The sequence below is a fragment of the Scylla paramamosain genome, unplaced genomic scaffold, assembly GCF_035594125.1.
Source record: "Scylla paramamosain isolate STU-SP2022 unplaced genomic scaffold, ASM3559412v1 Contig58, whole genome shotgun sequence".
NCBI lineage: Eukaryota > Metazoa > Arthropoda > Malacostraca > Decapoda > Portunidae > Scylla > Scylla paramamosain.
The window spans coordinates 120,001-139,973 of NW_026973723.1; the positions used below are offsets into that span (position 1 = coordinate 120,001).

General features: G+C 41.5%; 1 protein-coding gene and 1 long non-coding RNA gene across 5 annotated transcripts; both read left to right on the top strand.

Moving 5' to 3' along the window:
* The first annotated feature begins 2,783 nt into the window (after nucleotides 1–2,783).
* LOC135098373 (uncharacterized) lies at nucleotides 2,784–6,158 on the top strand. The gene is made up of 4 exons (XR_010266919.1): nucleotides 2,784–3,858; nucleotides 4,314–4,405; nucleotides 4,775–4,901; nucleotides 5,616–6,158. It is a non-coding gene; the product is annotated as an uncharacterized LOC135098373 (long non-coding RNA).
* A 3,827-nt stretch (nucleotides 6,159–9,985) lies between these two features.
* Nucleotides 9,986–19,746, top strand: LOC135098370 (uncharacterized). Of its 4 annotated transcripts, none has more exons than XM_064000708.1 (5): nucleotides 9,986–10,192; nucleotides 10,936–11,033; nucleotides 11,882–11,973; nucleotides 15,775–15,929; nucleotides 18,904–19,746. In XM_064000708.1, exons 4-5 carry the CDS (start codon nucleotides 15,843–15,845, stop codon nucleotides 19,360–19,362), a joined length of 546 nt encoding a protein of 181 aa, XP_063856778.1. In that variant the 5' UTR covers nucleotides 9,986–10,192; nucleotides 10,936–11,033; nucleotides 11,882–11,973; nucleotides 15,775–15,842; the 3' UTR covers nucleotides 19,363–19,746. The 4 variants fall into 4 exon arrangements, with proteins under 4 accessions (XP_063856778.1, XP_063856779.1, XP_063856777.1 ...); XM_064000709.1 differs by having other exon boundaries at nucleotides 15,781–15,929; XM_064000707.1 differs by lacking the exon at nucleotides 11,882–11,973.
* The last annotated feature ends 227 nt before the right edge of the window (nucleotides 19,747–19,973 follow it).

The following is a 19,973-nucleotide window of genomic DNA, read 5'->3' on the forward strand; positions in this document are numbered from 1 at the left end:
GTCACGGCCAGGGGTGGCGTCTGGAGGAGACAAAGGGTGTGGAGGGTTTGACCTCACCCCTCGTGGCAACAAGGCGGCATGTCCTAGGGGAGAGAGAGAGAGAGAGAGAGAGAGAGAGAGAGAGAGAGAGAGAGAGAGAGAGAGAGAAAGGAATTATGGAAAATACGCCAGTGTGTGTTTATTATTTTTTCTTCCCCCTCGTAATATGATAAAATTATTGAGCGCTCTCTCTCTCTCTCTCTCTCTCTCTCTCTCTCTCTCTCTCTCTCTCTCTCTCTCTCTCTCTCTCTCTCTCTCTGAACTACTACTCTCTGGCATCTTTTTCCTTCCTGTTTCCTCCTCCTCCTCCTCCTCTTGGAGACGAATGAGGAGGAAGAGAGGAAGGAGGAAATAAAGTGAGAAGGAGGGGAAGAGGAAGGTTGATAAGGAGGAAGTGTGATAAATAAGAAGAAAAGAGGAGGAGGAGGAGGAGGAGGAGGAGGAGGAGGTGATATTGTAAACCTTGTACTCCTTATTTGGAGGTTACTTAAAGTTTGCTAAGGAAGATGAGGAGGAGGAGGAGGAGGAGGAAGAAGAAGAGAAAATAATAAATGAAATATTTTGTCTTTTTTATTTTTCTTCATATTATTATTATTATTATTATTATTATTATTATTATTATTATTATTATTATTATTATTATTATTATTCGTAGTAGTAGTAGTAGTAGTAGTAGTAGTAGTAATTTTGCAGTTAATTCCACCACCACCAGCAAATGAGATCCCCAGGTAACGAACACACACTCACCTGTCTAATTAGAGAGTAATCACCTCTTATTACCTGGCGAGGAGGAGGAGGAGGAGGAGGAGGAGGAGGAGGGTAATGAGCCGAGATACGTATACTTCTTGTTATAAAGGGAGGAGGAGGAGGAGGAAGAGGAGATAAATCTGTATTGAATTTCGTCAGTTTAACTCTCTCTCTCTCTCTCTCTCTCTCTCTCTCTCTCTCTCTCTCTCTCTCTCTCTCTCTCTCTCTCTCTCTCTCTCGTATTTTTGACTGGACAAGTTGAATCAGTACACACACACACACACACACACACACACACAGAGAGAGAGAGAGAGAGAGAGAGAGAGAGAGAGAGAGAGAGAGAGAGAGAGAGAGAGAGAGAGGCTGCCCATTAACGTACGATACGTGTGTGTGAGTGTGATTATATGAAATGGAAGAAAAAGAAAACGGTACTTTTTATATCAACATTTTTTTTCACTACTACTACTACTACTACTACTACTACTACTACTACTACTACTACTACTACTACTACTTTTACTGCTACTATTATCACACCTGGCCTAATTAGCAGGAAATTTATGTAAATTAGCAATGCGGTATTCAAGTGTTGGAGGGAGGAGGAGGAGAGAGGAGAGAACAATATGTACCATTCTCTCTCTCTCTCTCTCTCTCTCTCTCTCTCTCTCTCTCTCTCTCTCTCTCTCTCTCTCTCTCTCTCTCTCTCTGACTGTCTTCAGTCTCTCTCTCGCTATCACAAGCACATGCACAAGACTTTCTTCTTTCTCTCACCCCTATTCTGTCCACCTTTCTAATGCAAGAGTTAACCAGTATTCTCAATCAATCACCACTATTCTGTCCTCCTCTCAATTGTAAGAGTTAACTCTCTGCCTCTCGTTGCCATTGATCAGTGACTTTCCTACGTAAAATTAATAAATAAAATAATTTTATATATAAAATGAATGACCAATTGAATTAAAGAACGAAAGTTTTGTAAGCCTAATCTAGCCTAATCTAGCCTAGCCTAACTTAACTGAACCCAGTGTATCTGTCAGATGAAAATGCTAATGTCACTTCAATATTATTCTCAAGAAACTGTAAACTTTTTAATCAATTTCCTATTTTTGTAACTTGCTTTACTTTCTATCTTGTTTGTTTTCGTAATGATTTATTTCCGAGGCAAAAGTTTCAAATATTTTTAATCATAAAGAAAAGAAACACACAAATATAATATGTTAATTAATAAGGAAATTGTTTAATTAATTTATTTTTTTCTCTTGAGAGAGAGAGAGAGAGAGAGAGAGAGAGAGAGAGAGAGAGAGAGAGAGAGAGAGAGGCCAAATTAAATATAATACAGGACAAATTATGAGGGAAAAAGTAGAAAATAGAAACGAATAAATAAATACATAATAGAATATAATACAGAACAAATTAGGATGAAAAAATAAAAAAATATATATAATAAATGAAGGGCAGAGTGACAATATACAGAGCGTGGTGCAGAGCGTACATTAACCTGTGGCAGACCAAGTTGTATAAATAATTTAATGCCGTCTTTAAAACGGTCTGATCCAATAAATACACGAGTCATGGGTGAAAAAATGCAGGTTTCCTGTGTCCCTTGCACGTGCCAGCGATCAGCTGTAATGTTTGTTTACGTCATCACCTGACTGACAGGCCGTGAGGAGGGAAACACTGGTAGAGATAAACATATTATATAGATAGTGAAAGAGAAGACACAAGGAACACAGTAATGAAGAGAAACATGAAGGAAGCGCCGCTGAATGAACAAATCTCCCCTACAAGAAGCTGAACTTGAGAAGCCAGGAATGGATGGCCTGAGAGGCGGTACAAGGCAAAACTGGTCGTAAGAAAAGAGGATTGTGTCTTTTCCAGGCATCCGTCTATCAGGACATAAGGACGCAAGGGAAGCTGTCAGAGTAAGTAGTACTCTTACAGACACATGTCTCAATCTCTTTTTTTCGGTATTGTTACACCAGGGGTATGGGTGCGGGTGGCAGCACTGTGGAGGTGGCAGCACTGGGAGAGGCGGGAACAGGGAGAGGGGAGACCCGTGGCCAGAGAGGAAGCCAACGTGTGCCTGCCTGCTTTGGAAGTGTTTCCCTGCCTGTTGAGTGCCCTGGGAGGCTTGTGGTGCCCCTGTAAACTTGTAAAGCAGTGTACTTGCGGAGGATTTGTCGATAAACCCAGGAAATAGTGCCCGTGTTTTCCCTTGTGCCCCAGCTGTGCCCCGGCCTCGTGTGTGTGTGTGTGTGTGTGTGTTGTCCCGGCGTTTATAGTGTGACTTATTTGAGGCCCCGCTGCTCTAGTTTCTTGACCTGTGCCCGTGTGGATAACACGCCCGCCCGGAGTGAGGGGTGGGCACAACAGTATTATTAGAAACATGAACCGTCTAACAGCCACGAAAAAAAAATTAAATTTTTTCGTATGAAGCAAAAATCACGAATTTGGCTTTCTAAACTAACCTAATTCACTCACCCTTCTCTCTCTCTCTCTCTCTCTCTCTCTCTCTCTCTCTCTCTCTCTCTCTCTCTCTCTCTCTCTCTGTCAAATGTGCAGGTATGGCAGTCCATGGAAGTAATGTTTGGCAGAGCAAAGGACTGACTTGTGTTCCTTGTTGATAACAAACAAACATGAGCAGGCAGGGTGTAGTAATGTTTTGATGCTACACTGATGCATTGACAAATAATAATCATAAATGGTTTATTAATAATCCAGTTAGGACTAAATTTATATTGTACTTAATAAAAAATAAAATGTGATAAATATACGCTTAAAATTAGGATCTTATTAACTAAGGTGGTATTACAGGAGGAGGAGGAGGAGGAGAAGGTTTTGTATTGCTGTATAGGAGGAGGAAGAGATTTTGTGTTGCTGGCAAGAGGAAGAGATTTTGTGTTGCTGGGAAGGGGAAGAAGAAATTTTAGGTAGTGATGGAGAATGTGGGTCCCTCCTGGCTGGGTCCTGCACAGCAATACAAAACCGTAGTGGTTGAGGGCCGTAGTGACTGGTTCCCATCCTGGTGGTATGAGTTGCCAGCGCTGCATCTCTTCTACAGTGCTGCCATGCCAGGTGAGTGAGGCAGCCTGGCATATATAGCACAGTGGAATGTTATGATGGACAGCTAATGTACGTGCACAGGAAAAATAAATGCTGGATTCTTTAAAAAATCAGTTTGTATTTTAGTGGAGAAAGGCCAAGCATAAGTTAAAAGTAATGTGTGGGATCCAAGGAATTAGTAATGTTTTCTTTGAAAGCTACTTGGATGAATTTCAATGGAGAAAAAGGTTCTGATAAACTGGAATGGCTGCCGTCACCATTCTTTTTTATTGACAGGAAAGAATTGGTTCTGAAATAGACTGGTGGATGAATGGAATGGACTCAGTAATCAGTTGTTAGTGTATATGTGTGTATGTGTGTGTGTGTGTGTGTAGGATGGTTAAGCTGTAATCAGTAGAAATATTTCCCTAAGTTAAGATGTGATTTTTATCTTTTCTTCCTTTATTTATTTATTTTTTTTTTTTTAGGTGAGATAAACTGTGCAGGGGACAAGGTGTTGGTGGCTTGAGGTGGGCAGGGCAGCAATCCCAGCAACCAGTACAATGGGCAGAAGGGACAGGTGGGTACTGGTGGGGCATCAGGAACACTGGCACTTCCTTGGCTTATTTATTTATTGATTGATTGATTTTCATGTAAGTGGGGCACTGGCCAACAGCAACAAAAGGTTAAAAAGGAAAAAGAAAAGGCTCACTAGAATGCCAGTCCCTAAAGAGAGGTCAAAAAGGATCATCGATAATTGGAGGACAAGTGTCTTGAAATGGAAACCCCCTCTCATACATGCGAAATGTACAGTAGGCATGGACAGATAAGGCACCTGTGCAAAGTTAGCAGCTGTGGGGGTGAGAAAAACTATGTACAAACCTGCTGGCTTCTTGCACTACCCTTTTAGATGATGTGTTCTCATGTTCCTATGTTCTCGTATCCACAGGGACACATTGTGAAGCTGGAACTGAAGCTGTTGGCCGATGTGGGTCTGGTGGGCTTCCCTAACGCTGGCAAGTCCACACTGCTGTGGGCCATCTCCAGGGCCAGACCCAAGGTGGCCAGCTACCCCTGTGAGTGTTCTACACCTCTCTCTCCTTGTTCACATCATCTCCACTTTGCTCTGCCTCATGTCTGCTTGATTTTTTGACTGCACTGCTCATTGCCTTTACTTTATACTGTTTCATGTCTTCTCACTATATGTACTCTCTCTCTCTCTCTCTCTCTCTCTCTCTCTCTCTCTCTCTCTCTCTCTCTCTCTCTCTCTCTCTCTCTCTCTCTCTCTCTCTCTCTCTCTCTCTCTCTCTCCACACCTCTCTTTGTCCATGAATATGTCTGTGTGTCACCACACTTCAGGCCAGAAGTATTGCCATAGTGCACACAGTTCATCATTTTCATCCCCTGCCTGTGAGTCACAGCCTGCCCGAGGAAACATAAGAACCATTCCCAAGACTAGACAAGCTTCACTATGAATATTCTTCATGCCTCTACTTTGCTAATCTGTCTTGGGCTCATGAAAGTTATGTAGAAGGTACTCTTTTAGGTACAAGTCATTGCTTCAGAAACATCATTAGTGCCATGTAATAAAATTGAAGACAGGAATTAATGACAGGAGAAGCATATAAAAAAATAATTCATTGAAATATAGTAGTAGTAGTAGTAGTAGTAGTAGTAGTAGTAGTACATTTTATTTTATTTTATGAATTTAATTTAATTTAGATAGATTATTATTATTATTGTTATCATCATTATTATTATTATTATTACATATTATTTCTCCTTATCAGCATAGATAATATTGTGAGATGGAGGCAGTTGGCCAAGTGAATAAGCAAGTTTGGATAATCTGATTCAAGGTTTGTTATGTTCACTTTAAGACAAGAACATCATCCATTGCATAACTCAGGTCAAGGGCAAAAGGAAATCAAGTGCTTGTAAACTTTACCTTAATATATTCAACAATTTATAGCAAACAAAGCTACCTATTGAAAAATGAAAGGATAGACAGGCCAGCAGATGTTACATCACAGCAGTTTGACAAACAGATTAAGTACTCTCATGATTCACTACTAGACTAGCAACAGTCACTTATTATTCCATTTGTCACCAATACACTCCTCCCTCCAACAGGAAATAATAACATACACCATAAACTCACAATGGTTGATAATCACTGACAAACCACAAAGCACTTCACACACACACACACACACACACACACACACACACACACACACACACACACACACACACACACACACACACACACACACACACACACACACACACACACACACACACACACACACACACACACACACACACACACACACACACACACACACACACACACACACACACACACACACACACACACACACACACACACACACACACACACACACACACACACACACACACACACACACACACACACACACACACACACACACACACACACACACACACACACACACACACACACACACACACACACACACACACACACACACACACACACACACACACACACACACACACACACACACACACACACACACACACACACACACACACACACACACACACACACACACACACACACACACACACACACACACACACACACACACACACACACACACACACACACACACACACACACACACACACACACACACACACACACACACACACACACACACACACACACACACACACACACACACACACACACACACACACACACACACACACACACACACACACACACACACACACACACCCACACACACACACACACACACACACACACACACACACACACACACACACACACACACACACACACACACACACACACACACACACACACACACACACACACACACACACACACACACACACACACACACACACACACACACACACACACACACACACACACACACACACACACACACACACACACACACACACACACACACACACACACACACACACACACACACACACACACACACACACACACACACACACACACACACACACACACACACACACACACACACACACACACACACACACACACACACACACACACACACACACACACACACACACACACACACACACACACACACACACACACACACACACACACACACACACACACACACACACACACACACACACACACACACACACACACACACACACACACACACACACACACACACACACACACACACACACTTCATCTTTACGTTAATTAGTGTAGTTTATGACAAACACCTCCCCACAAAAAAAAAAAAAAAAAAAAAAAGGCCAACAGATCTGCTACTCTTTATCCTCTTTTGAGTTAATTTGTACCTTATCACAAGCATTGTCATGAGGGCCAAGAAATCCACTGCTCTTTTTTTCCTGTTTCTTTGTACCTTACCACAAAGTCTCATAAGGGTCAAGAAATCTGCTGCTCTTTTACCTTCATTTATATTCCTTTGTAGTTACTCCTCCACACCTGTACACACAGGAGTTGGAGCTGTATTCACCTGACCTGCTGAGTAAGCCAGCACTCCTTATGGTGAATAAGATGGACTCTCCCAATGCTGAGTCTTGCTGCAGGAACTCCTTCACAACCTTAAGAGGATGGAGGATGAGTATATGGGAACATAAGAATACAAGGGAAGCTGCAAGAATCACAATTGGCATTTCCTGTTAGAAATGCCTTCAGATTTCTATCTATCATCCTCATACCTAAATTTATTTGGTCTTCTTTTAAAAGCTCCATATTGACAGGACATTAACAGCCATAAGAAAATAGGGGAAGCTGCAGGCAGCCATCAGTCCTTAACATGACAATCCCTGTATGAAACATGCCTGCCTATTTCCACCCATCACCCCCATCCACAAGTTTATTTAGTTTTCTTTTAAAGCTTCCTAATGACTCAGCACTAACAACCAGATTACTGAGTCTATTCTATTCATCAACCACTATATTTGAAAACTTATTCCTTTGTGTCTCATTTAAAGCTAGCTTTATCAAGCTTGAACCCACTATTTCTTGTCCTATCCTGATCACTGAACCTAAGGATTTTGCTCATGTCATCCTTGTTATATCCCCTAAGTAAAGACCTGAGGGAGGAAGAGAGTAGAGACATCTTTTATCATTATCTTTTCATCTCATTTACTCTTTCATTCCTGTTGGTTTGATATTCTGTGTTTGAAGCACCAAGCCAACTGATTATGTAGCACTGAGATTGTTATAGTTATTTTATACTATATTAGGTGAATAGCCTCTCCATTAGGGGCTGATAGGACTAAGAGTGTGAATGATGTGTGTATGAGCGGATGGTGCTTTGTCTGGGCCACCCTGTGTGGGATTGCCAACCTGGTATATGGACAGATGGACAGATAGATACATGGGTCATTAATTTGGAGCTTGGATATGAAGAAAATGTAAAACTAGTGGAGATATTTCAAAGGACACAGGAAAAAAAGGCTGCAGTGTTTTAGCCATGTGAAGAGAAGGAAAGAGTCATATGTCAGGAGAAGTGTGATGGAGATAGAGGTGCAAGGCAGGAGAGCAAGAGGAAAACTAAACCTTATATGGATAGACTGTGTAAGGAAGGACTTGAGACAGAAACAATTGTCAAAGGAAAATATATATGACTATGCTTGGAGGAGAGCTGGCAAGAACAATGGCTCTATAGAGACTAGGGAAAAGATATCAAGAAGAAGAAATTATGGAGGTGTAAGAATTAATAAGGGAATTATTGAGGTGTTTGGGCTGTGGGAGGCTGTGGAAGACAGTGCCTGAAAGTCACCAAATTCAGGGTAAACGTTCCACCATGGCCCAGGAAGTCATCAGCCAGTAGAGATGAGTCCAGAGCCTGACATGCCACCACCTAGTAGGAGGGAATGTATTTATAAATTTCTTGAATAGAGTATAGTTGTCTTACAGGGTTAAGTGTCTTGTAAGGATATAAATCCTGCTATATTTACAGTCAGTGCAGGCTGAGGTGATCTGGAAGTCACACCCTGAGCCTCTTTCCCTTCTAATGTGGCTGCTGACTGGTGCTCTCATAATGTTCTTGACACTTCCTCAAATATATTTAAGATATTTTCTATCACCATATTAATTAAACTTTCCCCAAACAGTTTTTTTTTTTTTCATATCAACAGGAAAATGGAGTATTAAACCTTCTGGAAACAAAAATGTGTCAGCAATAATTCAAGTCAAGGATAACATTGAAAATGAAACATAATATTGAAAATGAAAACTGGAATCATGACGCCTCTTGTGGTTGAATCGTCCCAGTAGTAGTGCAGTGACTCTCCTTCACTAGGAATTACTAAAGACTAATGTTTCTTATTGTTACTGAAAAAGGACAGAATATATTTTCTATCTTAGTTTAAGTAAATTAAATAGATAAAAGAATTTTTGCCTTTGTCTTTTCACGAAATAAGCCTCACTGGCTTTTGAAGTGAGAGTAATGAGCTCATTATATTTAGTGAAGCATTCTCCAAAGTAAAGTCCTCTCTTTTGTAAAGAATTTCCTGTATGTATGGAATGATATCACAGCCTGTGTAACACATTCATTACCTGGTCAACCTACTGTGGGAGGGAACATTGCTACCATTCCAGTATTTTGTAAAGCGTGTTCATGTTCATCTTTGATTCCTGCACTTACATGTGCATCTTTCCTGTAAATTGAAAATGTTTTTAATGCCTTTCTGCACTAAGTGACGTTTCACATGAAGACATTTTGATGCATGCATTCTGTTCATAAGAGGGTCTCAAGTAACAGTCACAGTAATAATCACTGGACTGATGACTGACGTCTGGGAATGTCAAAATGGTGACTAAGAATGTCAGACTATTAACTATTGACTGGAGACTGGTGACTAAGAATTTCAGAGTAGACTGGTGAATTAGGATGTCATTTAGGATAGTGAGTAATGATGAGGATCTTGATTGATGAGTGGTGCCTGAGGAGTGTGACTGGTGACTGGTGATTGAAGGTGTGTGATGGGTGACTTTATGTATTTGACTGGTAAAATAGAATGTCTCTTGGGATAATGAGTACTGACCATGATTTTTGACTGGTGAGTGGTGGTGTTCCTGGGTGGTGCTAACAACTGCTGTTCCTCACAGACTATGTGTTGTGTTGCTCCTGTGGTGCCAAACTCACAGAGAACTCATGGGATAACTTTGTAAACATCTCCATTCCACTGTCTGAGGCATCCCAGCTGGTGACCATCCTGGGACACCCCCACCTCATGGTCCAGACCCTCAGGAACCCTGCTGACCTTGCTTTTGACTTGGTGACTGTCAGGAGTGGGCTGCTCAGGAGTGGGAGAGGTGAGCTGCACTCAAACATGTGTTTTGTTAGTTATGTGTTTGTTCCTGACCTCTAATCCTTCTGCTTATGTTGTCATCCTCTCTTCTCCATTGGGCTCCTCCAATCACAGTCTCATATCTGCATCTTGTCCTATTGCTCCAATCCCTCCTCAGGATCCTCCTAAGCAGAGGTGCCTCTGGCATTTTGTCTCTGCTAGTTGGGGGACCTGATGAGGTATTTTGCTGATTTTCCTTGGAATGGCCACAGCTTCCATGTCAGAGACCAGGGGTGCGTTAAGTTAAGTGACTTGGGTTACCCGGGTCACCCAGTTCTCAACTGAACGCTCTCTTTGCATGACTCGGGTGACTCGGGTGATTTGGGTTACCCAAACCGAGGAGGTGGTGTGCTCTGTGCTTTGATATCACAACAAAAATGGCCACCCAACCATACTTATATTGGTGTTATACATGCTTAGTTATTGTGCATAGTGCAGGGAGGCTCCCTTACTTTGAAGAACCTTGCTCCAGTTGTCATTGTGGGTGTAAAGTTTTCTGAACATTTCTTCTATCAGTCAGTGTTTCTCAGTGGTGCAAGACTGATACTTTTTTCCTTTACATGATATTTGAGCCAGATACCAAAGTTAGCTGATAGCTTATTTTCCATTAGATGATATTTGAACCAGAAACCAAAGTTAGTTGATATGAACTGATTTTCCTTGAACCAGAGACCAGATCCACCTGACTGCTTTTTTTTTCTTTTCCAGGATATTTGAACCAGAAACCAAAGCCAGCACAACTCACTTCAAAGCTTCCTTGGAGGGTTTCTATGGACTCATTCTAGAGAAACTGGTCACTGAGAAATGTAAGTATGCAAAAGTTGGAACAGAATTTATTAGCTAATATTTACCTTTGAAGTATGATGTTGTAGTGGTCAGAATGTTTGCTTCTATCTTGTTGGAGTTGTGTTCAGTTTGCATTCAGTTTGCAGTGTGTCCAAGTAACTGCAGTTGGTGTATGCATAGCTGATGTAGAAGCTGTGCCTGCTGCCTCCTTCCTTCTTTTAATGGTGCACCCTTAAATCTTGCCATCACATAAAATTTTGCACTAAAAATATTTGTAATCACCTTTTTGGTCAGCTTTGCCCTAAGCTAATTTAAAATATATATATATGAATAAAGAAACAGTAATAATATCTAGCTATTATCCTTTAGATAAATCATGAAAACAAATAAACAAAAAAAATAAAAATAAAAATAGGAGGGGCATGTGGTCCATGGAAGAACCACATGAGTGAGTTTACATGAGTGATAGGTTTGTTTCTGCAGTTTTCTTAAGGGGTAATACTAAATTATTATTATTGTTTTCCTCGTGATCATTTTTTAATCACCTGAGAGCAAGGCTAAGTGATTGGATGGCATGCAGATGTTGATTGACACTTGAAAATTTTGTCATTGTTTTTGCTGCCAACTTTATAATTCCAAGACTCTCTCTCTCTCTCTCTCTCTCTCTCTCTCTCTCTCTCTCTCTCTCTCTCTCTCTCTCTCTCTCTCTCTCTCTCTCTCTCTCTCTCTCTCTCTCTCTCTCTCTCTCTCTCTAAGTAAAATTAAGTAAAGTAATAGACTGGAAATATTAAAATGTATATATCTTTTATTTATATTGATAAATCATCATTAACAAATAAGAGTTTTGTGCTTATGTCTTTTTGAACAGTGCAGTGTCCTAAACACAGAGGCAGGCAGTCTCCCTATTGAAGCAGGCTGAAGCTAAACACTAGAGGCAACAAGATTCAGTCTACTTTTACAGTGAGCAGCTTTACATATAATTTGTAGCATTGGTTGCCTCTTCCAGTTTTTCATTGTTGCCTTCTCATTCCTCACTTGATCCAGGTCAGATGTATTATTTCCACATGTGTTTTGCAGACACCACCTCTATTACAGTTCATTTCCTTCTCTCACCTGCTCTCACATTACATGCTGCAGCCCCACGCAGTGCTGTTTTTTTTTTTTTTTTTTTTTTTTTTTTTTTTTTTTTTTTTTTTATGTAGGAAGGATACTGGCCAAGGGCAACAAAAATCTAATAAAAAAATGCCCACTGAAATGGCAGTCCCATAAAAGGGTCAAAGCAGTGGTCAAAAATTGATGGATAAGTGTCTTGAAACCTCCCTCTTGAAGGAATTCAAGTCATAGGAAGATGGAAATACGGAAGCAGGCAGGGAGTTCCAGAGTTTACCAGAGAAAGGGATGAATGATTGAGAATACTGGTTAACTCTTGCGTTAGAGAGGTGGACAGAATAGGGGTGAGAGAAAGAAGAAAGTCTCATGCAGCGAGGCTGTGGAAGGAGGGGAGGCATTCAGTTAGCAAGATCAGAAGAGCAGTTAGCATGAAAATAGCGGTAGAAGACAGCTAGATATGCAACACTGCGGCGGTGAGAGAGAGGCTGAAGACAGTCAGTTAGAGGAGAGGAGTTGATGAGATGAAAAGCTTTTGATTCCACCCTGTCTAGAAGAGCAGTTTGAGTGGAACCCCGCCAGACATGTGAAGCATACTCCATACATGGATGGATAAGGCCCTTGTACAGAGTTAGCAGCTGGGGGGGTGAGAAAAACTGGCGGAGATGTCTCAGAACACCTAACTTCATAGAAGCTGTTTTAGCTAGAGATGAGATGTGAAGTTTCCAGTTCAGATTATAAGTAAAGGACAGACCGAGGATGTTCAGTGTAGAAGAGGGGGACAGTTGAGTGTCATTGAAGAAGAGGGGATAGTTGTCTGGAAGGATGTGTCGAGTTGATAGATGGAGGAATTGAGTTTTTGAGGCATTGAACAATACCAAGTTTGCTCTGCCCCAACCAGAAATTTTAGAAAGATCAGAAGTCAGGCGTTCTGTGGCTTCCCTGCGTGAAATGTTTACCTCCTGAAGGGTTGGACGTCTATGAAAAGACTTGGAAAAGTGCAGGGTGGTATCATCAGCGTAGGAGTGGATAGGACAAGAAGTTTGGTTTAGATCATTAATGAATAATAAGAAGAGAGTGGGTGACAGGACAGAACCCTTAGGAACACCACTGTTAATAGATTTAGGAGAAGAACAGTGACCGTCTACCACAGCAGCAATAGAACGGTCAGAAAGGAAACTTGAGATGAAGTTACAGAGAGAAGGATAGAAACCGTAGGAGGATAGTTTGGAAATCAAAGCTTTGTGCCAGACTCTTATCAAAAGCTTTTGATATGTCCAAGGCAACAGCAAAAGTTTCACCAAAATCTCTAAAAGAGGATGACCAAGACTCAGTAAGGAAAGCCAGAAGATCACCAGTAGAGCGGCCTTGACGGAACCCATACTGGCGATCAGATAGAAGGTTGTGAAGTGATAGATGTTTAAGAATCTTCCTGTTGAGGATAGATTCAAAAACTTTAGATAGGCAGGAAATTAAAGCAATAGGACAGTAGTTTGAGGGATTAGAACAGTCACCCTTTTTAGGAGCGGGTTGAATGTAGGCAAACTTCCAGCAAGAAGGAAAGGTAGATGTTGACAGACAGAGATGAAAGACTTTGACTAGGCAAGGTGCAAGCACGGAGGCACAGTTTTGGAGAACAATAGGAGGGACCCCATCAGGTCCATAAGCCTTCTGAGGGTTTAGGCCAGCGAGGGCATGGAAAACATCATTGTGAAGAATTTTAATAGGTGGCATGAAGTAGTCAGAGGGTGGAGGAGAGGGAGGAACAAGCCCAGAATCGTCCAAGGTAGAGTTTTTAGCAAAGGTTTGAGCAAAGAGTTCAGCTTTAGAAATAGATGTTATAGCAGTGGTGCCATCTGGTTGAAATAGAAGAGGGAAAGAAGAAGCAGCAAAGTTATTGGAGATATTTTTGGCTAGATGCCAGAAATCACGAGGGGAGTTAGATCTTGAAAGGTTTTGACATTTTCTGTTAATGAAGGAGTTTTTGGCTAGTTGGAGAACAGACTTGACATGGTTCCGGGCAGAAATATAAAGTGCATGAGATTCTGGTGATGCAAGGCTTTGTGGGCCACCTCTCTATCATGTATAGCACGAGAACAAGCTGTGTTAAACCAAGATTTAGAAGGTTTAGGACGAGAAAAAGACTGAGGAATGTATGCCTCCATGCCAGACACTATCACCTCTGTTGTGCGCTCAGCACACAAAGACGGGTCTCTGACACGGAAGCAGTAGTCATTCCAAGGAAAATCAGCAAAATACCTCCTCAGGTCCCCCCAACTAGCAGAGGCAAAACGCCAGAGGCACCTTCGCTTAGGGGGATCCTGAGGAGGGATTGGAGTGATAGGACAAGATAAAGATATGAGATTGTGATCAGAGGAACCCAACGGAGAAGAAAGGATGACAGCATAAGCAGAAGGATTAGAGGTCAGGAAAAGGTCAAGAATGTTGGGCGTATCTCCAAGACGGTCAGGAATACGAGTAGTGTGTTGCACCAATTGCTCTAGGTCGTGGAGGATAGCAAAGTTGTAGGCTAGTTCACCAGGATGGTCAGTGAAGGGAGAGGAAAGCCAAAGCTGGTGGTGAACATTGAAGTCTCCAAGAATGGAGATCTCTGCAAAAGGGAAGAGGGTCAGAATGTGCTCCACTTTGGAAGTTAAGTAGTCAAAGAATTTCTTATAGTCAGAGGAGTTAGGTGAGAGGTATACAGCACAGATAAATTTAGTATGAGAGTGACTCTGTAGTCGTAGCCAGATGGTGGAAAACTCGGAAGATTCAAGAGCATGGGCACGAGACCAGGTTAAGTCATTGCGCACATAAACGCAGCATCCAGCTTTGGATCGAAAATGAGGATAGAGAAAGTAGGAGGGAACAGAAAAGGGGCTACTGTCAGTTGCCTCAGAAACCTGAGTTTCGGCGAGGAAAAGATGAGGTTTAGAAGAGGAGAGGTGGTGTTCTACAGATTGAAAATTAGATCTTAGACCGCGAATGTTGCAGAAGTTAATGAAGAAAAAGTTGAGGGGGCTGTCAAGACACTTAGGGTCGTCGACAAAAAGACAGTCCGACCTGGGGACATTTATGGTCCCCTCCCCAGATGGGGACTCCGAGGCTGGTGTAGGAGTCGCCATGATTTAAAAATTTTTGAGTGAAGGGTGTGTGTGTTATTAGGTGCTTGTAGGTTTGTGTGGAGGAAGAGAGTTGTCTTTAGAGGGCAGGCTGTGACTGCCCCCTTGTGTTGTGAGACACAAAGGGAAACGTTCAGTGAGGTCACAGCTGGGTTTAATGATAAGTTCACAGCACCCCCTGAACAGTGCTTTAGACCTCACTGGGAGTAATTATCGTTTCAGCAGGTGTCTACTGCCTCCTCCTGTGAGGAGGCAGTAGACTTCCTTGTATAACCAGCTCTGCATTCGTTAAAAGCATTCTATATTTCTCCCTTTTCTCTTCATACTTCTTTCATGCAGTTTCATTCTACTTCTGCTTATCTTCTGAAGCAGTATAATATTCAAAACACCTAACTTGTAACAGCTGTATGTCTTGCTTCTCTGTCAGCCACCAGTGCAGTATTCTTTTTTTTAATACCAGTTGGTTCACATTCCACTGTACTACCAACTTTCACCAGACTTCCCTCTATCTGTATTAAATGAAAACACTCAGTTTCAGACTCCTCATTGGCCTTCCCAAGCACCAGCAGTTTTAGCACAATGGCACAAGACAGGTAGGACATGGTGCCTCTCGACCTCGAGCTTCTGGCTGAGCTGGAGGAGGAAGCAACCTCTCATTATACTGAGGAGGATAACCAGTTTACAGAGGTAGTGTGTATGTCTGTTGTTACACATGTGTGGTGCTTTGTTTCAGCTTTCCTTTTTTTATTGAGACATCAGCTTAATGTGTGTGCATGCTCAAGTGTGGATGCTTTGTTTCATCTGCCTCTTTTGTTAAGATATCAGCCTAGAGTAATGAAAATTACTTCACATCACTGGGATGGATATTCAGTCACAAAGGAGTATAGTTGCTGAAGCCAAGCTGATCTGCAAGTTGTGCTCTCTGCATGCTCTCTGCCTCCTTCTCCTATCTTTTGAAAATATTGGTATGAAAACATAATGTATGATATCAAAGTATTAACTTTTAGAAAAAAAAATAGTTTAAAGATATAGACCAGTTATTTACACAACTCATTCATACGCCTGTGTTTCATATCACGTCACTGACTTGCATCACGTCTCCACTGGTGAGTCAGCAGGCATGACTGCATAACCTAGACACAATCAGTGGCCAGTGGGAGCAGCAGCAAGTGAACTGTAAGAGTTTTTAAAAAGAAAACTGCTTGTAATCCACCACCAGATCAATATGGGTGTTTGCTGCTATTGTATATTACCCATGCAAATCAGTTCACACTGTTTGATGTGTAGCTTATTTTATCTTTCCTCCAGGCAGAGAAAATTTGCACAGTTCACAGGCAGTCTCAACAAAGGAAAATAGCCAAGATAAAGCATGTGTACACACACACACACACACACACACACACACACACACACACACACACACACACACACACACACACACTTTGTTGATTCATTCCATCTGTAAGCACCCCCACTCTCCCATAGATCACATTAGAACAGAAGTTTGAGGGTTGTGGAAAGTGTGATATTTCCTGCCACAAACACTGTGTGGAGTATGTCGTCCTAAGGTTAAGTGGTGGGACTTTGGCTGACACATAGTGGCAGTTAGAGGAAAATCCCATCATTATTGGAGCAAGACAGCTGAAGGAACAGAACCCCATGATTCTTCTGGATGTCAGTGTGAGTGGCGGAGCATATCATGCTCTCCAGAAGCCTCAAACCTAGAAGCCAGGTGATGTACTGTAACTCAGTTTACTCCAGTTTGCTGGCACATTTTCTTGTATGCAGTCCTGATTTGTACCATACAGTCACTCTGTGTAAGTCTTTGACATCACGAGAAATTTGTGCACTTGTATATGCATGCATAACAAAATGCTGCAGATGGGATGAGGTAAGTGATACTTCATAAAAAGGCACATATTTCTCAAGAAAAGTAATTAAAACCGACCCATATTGTCAATCAAAGCAAGTGGGAAGAACTTGAGTATTGCCATTTAGTAGGTATTTTTGGCATGCAGCTTCTCTGTGGTGAATACAGTGGTAAAAATAACTAACATGCTAGTTGGCCACATGCAACTCACCAATCATGTCAAGATGTGCTGGCTGGACTTCTTTTACTCTATCCTTCCACCTCCCTGTGATTCTCTTCTCCTATTACTCTATCACCTTTCACCTTACTTGTTCAGCACTTCTGTCAGCTTTTCCTGCTCTCATTCATCTTAAATCTACTCGCAAAAATTCCCTCCCTCCATTAGGTGTTGGTCAGACATCACTCTACCTTTTCCTCTCATCATTCACAGGCAATATTTTTACTGCTTCCCTGACACTGGTGGTGACAATTCTTCATCTGCTTGCATCACTCAAGTATGCTCATCATTATCCTTCTTAAATATAAATATTTCCAGTCACTAACTGTCACTGAAAGCATAGCCCTAACATTCTTCCTCCAATTTAATTTCTTTGAAGTGCACCACACAACTACACCTTAAACTACACACAGTGGAACCTCGGTTCGTGAACATTCCTATTTATGAACAAATCACTTCATGAATATTTTTTAAGAATTTTTGCCATGGTTCTTGAACAGTGTTTCTGTGTGTGAATGCACAAACACCCTGCAGACCCCCTCAGCTGGCAAGCACACACACACTTGTGTTTTGGCATGCCTGCCGTGAACATTGTGATTATCACACACTGGCAAGTCACCCAAGTCAGGTGCCTTCCCAGCTGTTGGAGAGGAGCTAGACCTGGATCTCCTTTACCCCATTCCACCTCTAGTAAATTGCATGCCTTCTTATTTAGCCTGCCTCTTTTTACTTTACTTTCAGGATGGTTATAAAGATGATAATGATTGGAGAGAAAAGACACCATCTCGCCTTGCACCAAACATGCACTGGCTGGAAGGAAATATTGGAGCAAGACTGTAAAGGAGGGATTTTTCTGCATAACAGTATGTGCTCTGTTGTCCAATTACATTTCACCTCATGTCCCATTGTCTGGATGCCCAAAGAAAGAGTGCATCTGTTAGACAGGTTTATAAGACGTGAGGTTGTCAAGAATTCCTGGATCACAGACACAAGGTAGAATTTGGAAAGCATGTGCTGTCATGAGTAGTGCAACAATCCCCATTTTACATAGACTTTTATGCTCAAATATTTCCTTCCAGCCAACCCATGCCTGGTGCAAGGCAAGATTTTGTCTTTTCCTCTCAAACAACTCTTTCCAACCATTCTGAAAGTTGAAATAGGAAGTGGCAGACTTAATTAATTTATGAAGGCATGTGATTTAGAGATGGAGTAAGGTAAGGGCTCCCAGGTCAAACAGCTGGGAAGGCACCTGACCTTCATATCAGTGACATGATATAGCCTGATGTCCAAGAAACTTACACCTTTCTGTGGTTACTGTAACTTCATTCTTGTCAAAAAAAAAAAATAAAGAAAGAAAGAAAAAAATAATAATAATAATGCAGTTTCTGAGGTTGGAATAGATTAATTGTATTTTAATTAATTTAAATGGGAAAACTTGTTTTGGTTTGTGAACTGAGGTTTCTACTGTACATAGATCCCAACAAAGTTCAGAATCCCCTGAATCCCTCCTCTCTACTCTATAGCAGCTCCTTGTCTCCTTGTCTATGAAATGACCAGTATTTGATATGTTCCAGCACTGCAAGAAGAGCCTGCCTAAGCCGCCAATACTCCCTGCTGACAGATTTGACCGCAACAGACAGTGCAGAGGCAACTTTAGGCATCAAGACTACAGGAAGGAAGGAGGCTGCAGGGATCAAGGGGAGTACAGAGGTCATGGGAATTATAGGGATCGTGGGAATTACAGGGATCACAGGAGGGAATATTCTGACCACAGGCAAGGGAGGTTTGTCAGTGACCACAGAGATCATGATGACAGCAGAAGGGATAGCGAGAAGAGGAAGTACAGGTCTGAGAAGGAGAGTGATGAGTATGGAAGAAGGAATTACCAGTCCAGCAAATACTACAATGGGTGGGGGGGGGGTGTCATCCTGTTGAGTTTTGTGAATCCAGTGGCTGGTATATTTATCTTTCATCAGGGACTTCACGCAAGCTTCCACGCCATTAATTCTTTGACCATTACCAAAGGTTACTGACATTTAATTTACATTTAAATGCCTGCCTGCCTGTCTGTTCATATCTTTCTCTCACAACGTACTCACCATTCACTTGTGAACATTTAGAGTTTTAGGAAATATTTTTGAGCAAGTTCCTTCATCACAAGGCAACCATCTACTAAAAAGAAAGAAAAATGGAATATATGTTGGCATTTCCTTGATTGCTTTTGGTGTTAGTGTGTGACTTTCCAGAGTGACAATACAAGTGTTATCCCCACTACAAGTCATGCACTATATATATAACATCACTGAGTATCTTTTCTCTCATTTTCATATAAATGTTTGTAACATTTTCATATAAATGTATGCTAACTTTTATGTGGACTTGCTGTAAGATTTTTTAAAAGTAAAGTATTTTTCCAATTTACGATTATATACTAAAAACCTCCAAGAAAAGTATTTTTCCAATTCACGATTATATACTAAACCTTCACCTCCAAGATAAGACGTGATGGTTCATAACGTGCACAGGAATGGCATCCAACAAAGTAATTGTTGCCAAAGCCTCCAGTAATCCAGAACCTTAAGAAAGTTGCAACCCCCACTTTAGTCTGAAATTTTTATACTGTATGTCTGCATAATTATCAAGT

Bases quoted from the DNA above. Each gene is read 5' to 3' on its own strand.
- LOC135098370 (XM_064000708.1), top strand. From the start codon at position 15,843: ATGGTGCCTCTCGACCTCGAGCTTCTGGCTGAGCTGGAGGAGGAAGCA. The intron at 15,930-18,903 runs GTAGTGTGTATG...GATATGTTCCAG, and splicing joins AGGATAACCAGTTTACAGAG to CACTGCAAGAAGAGCCTGCC.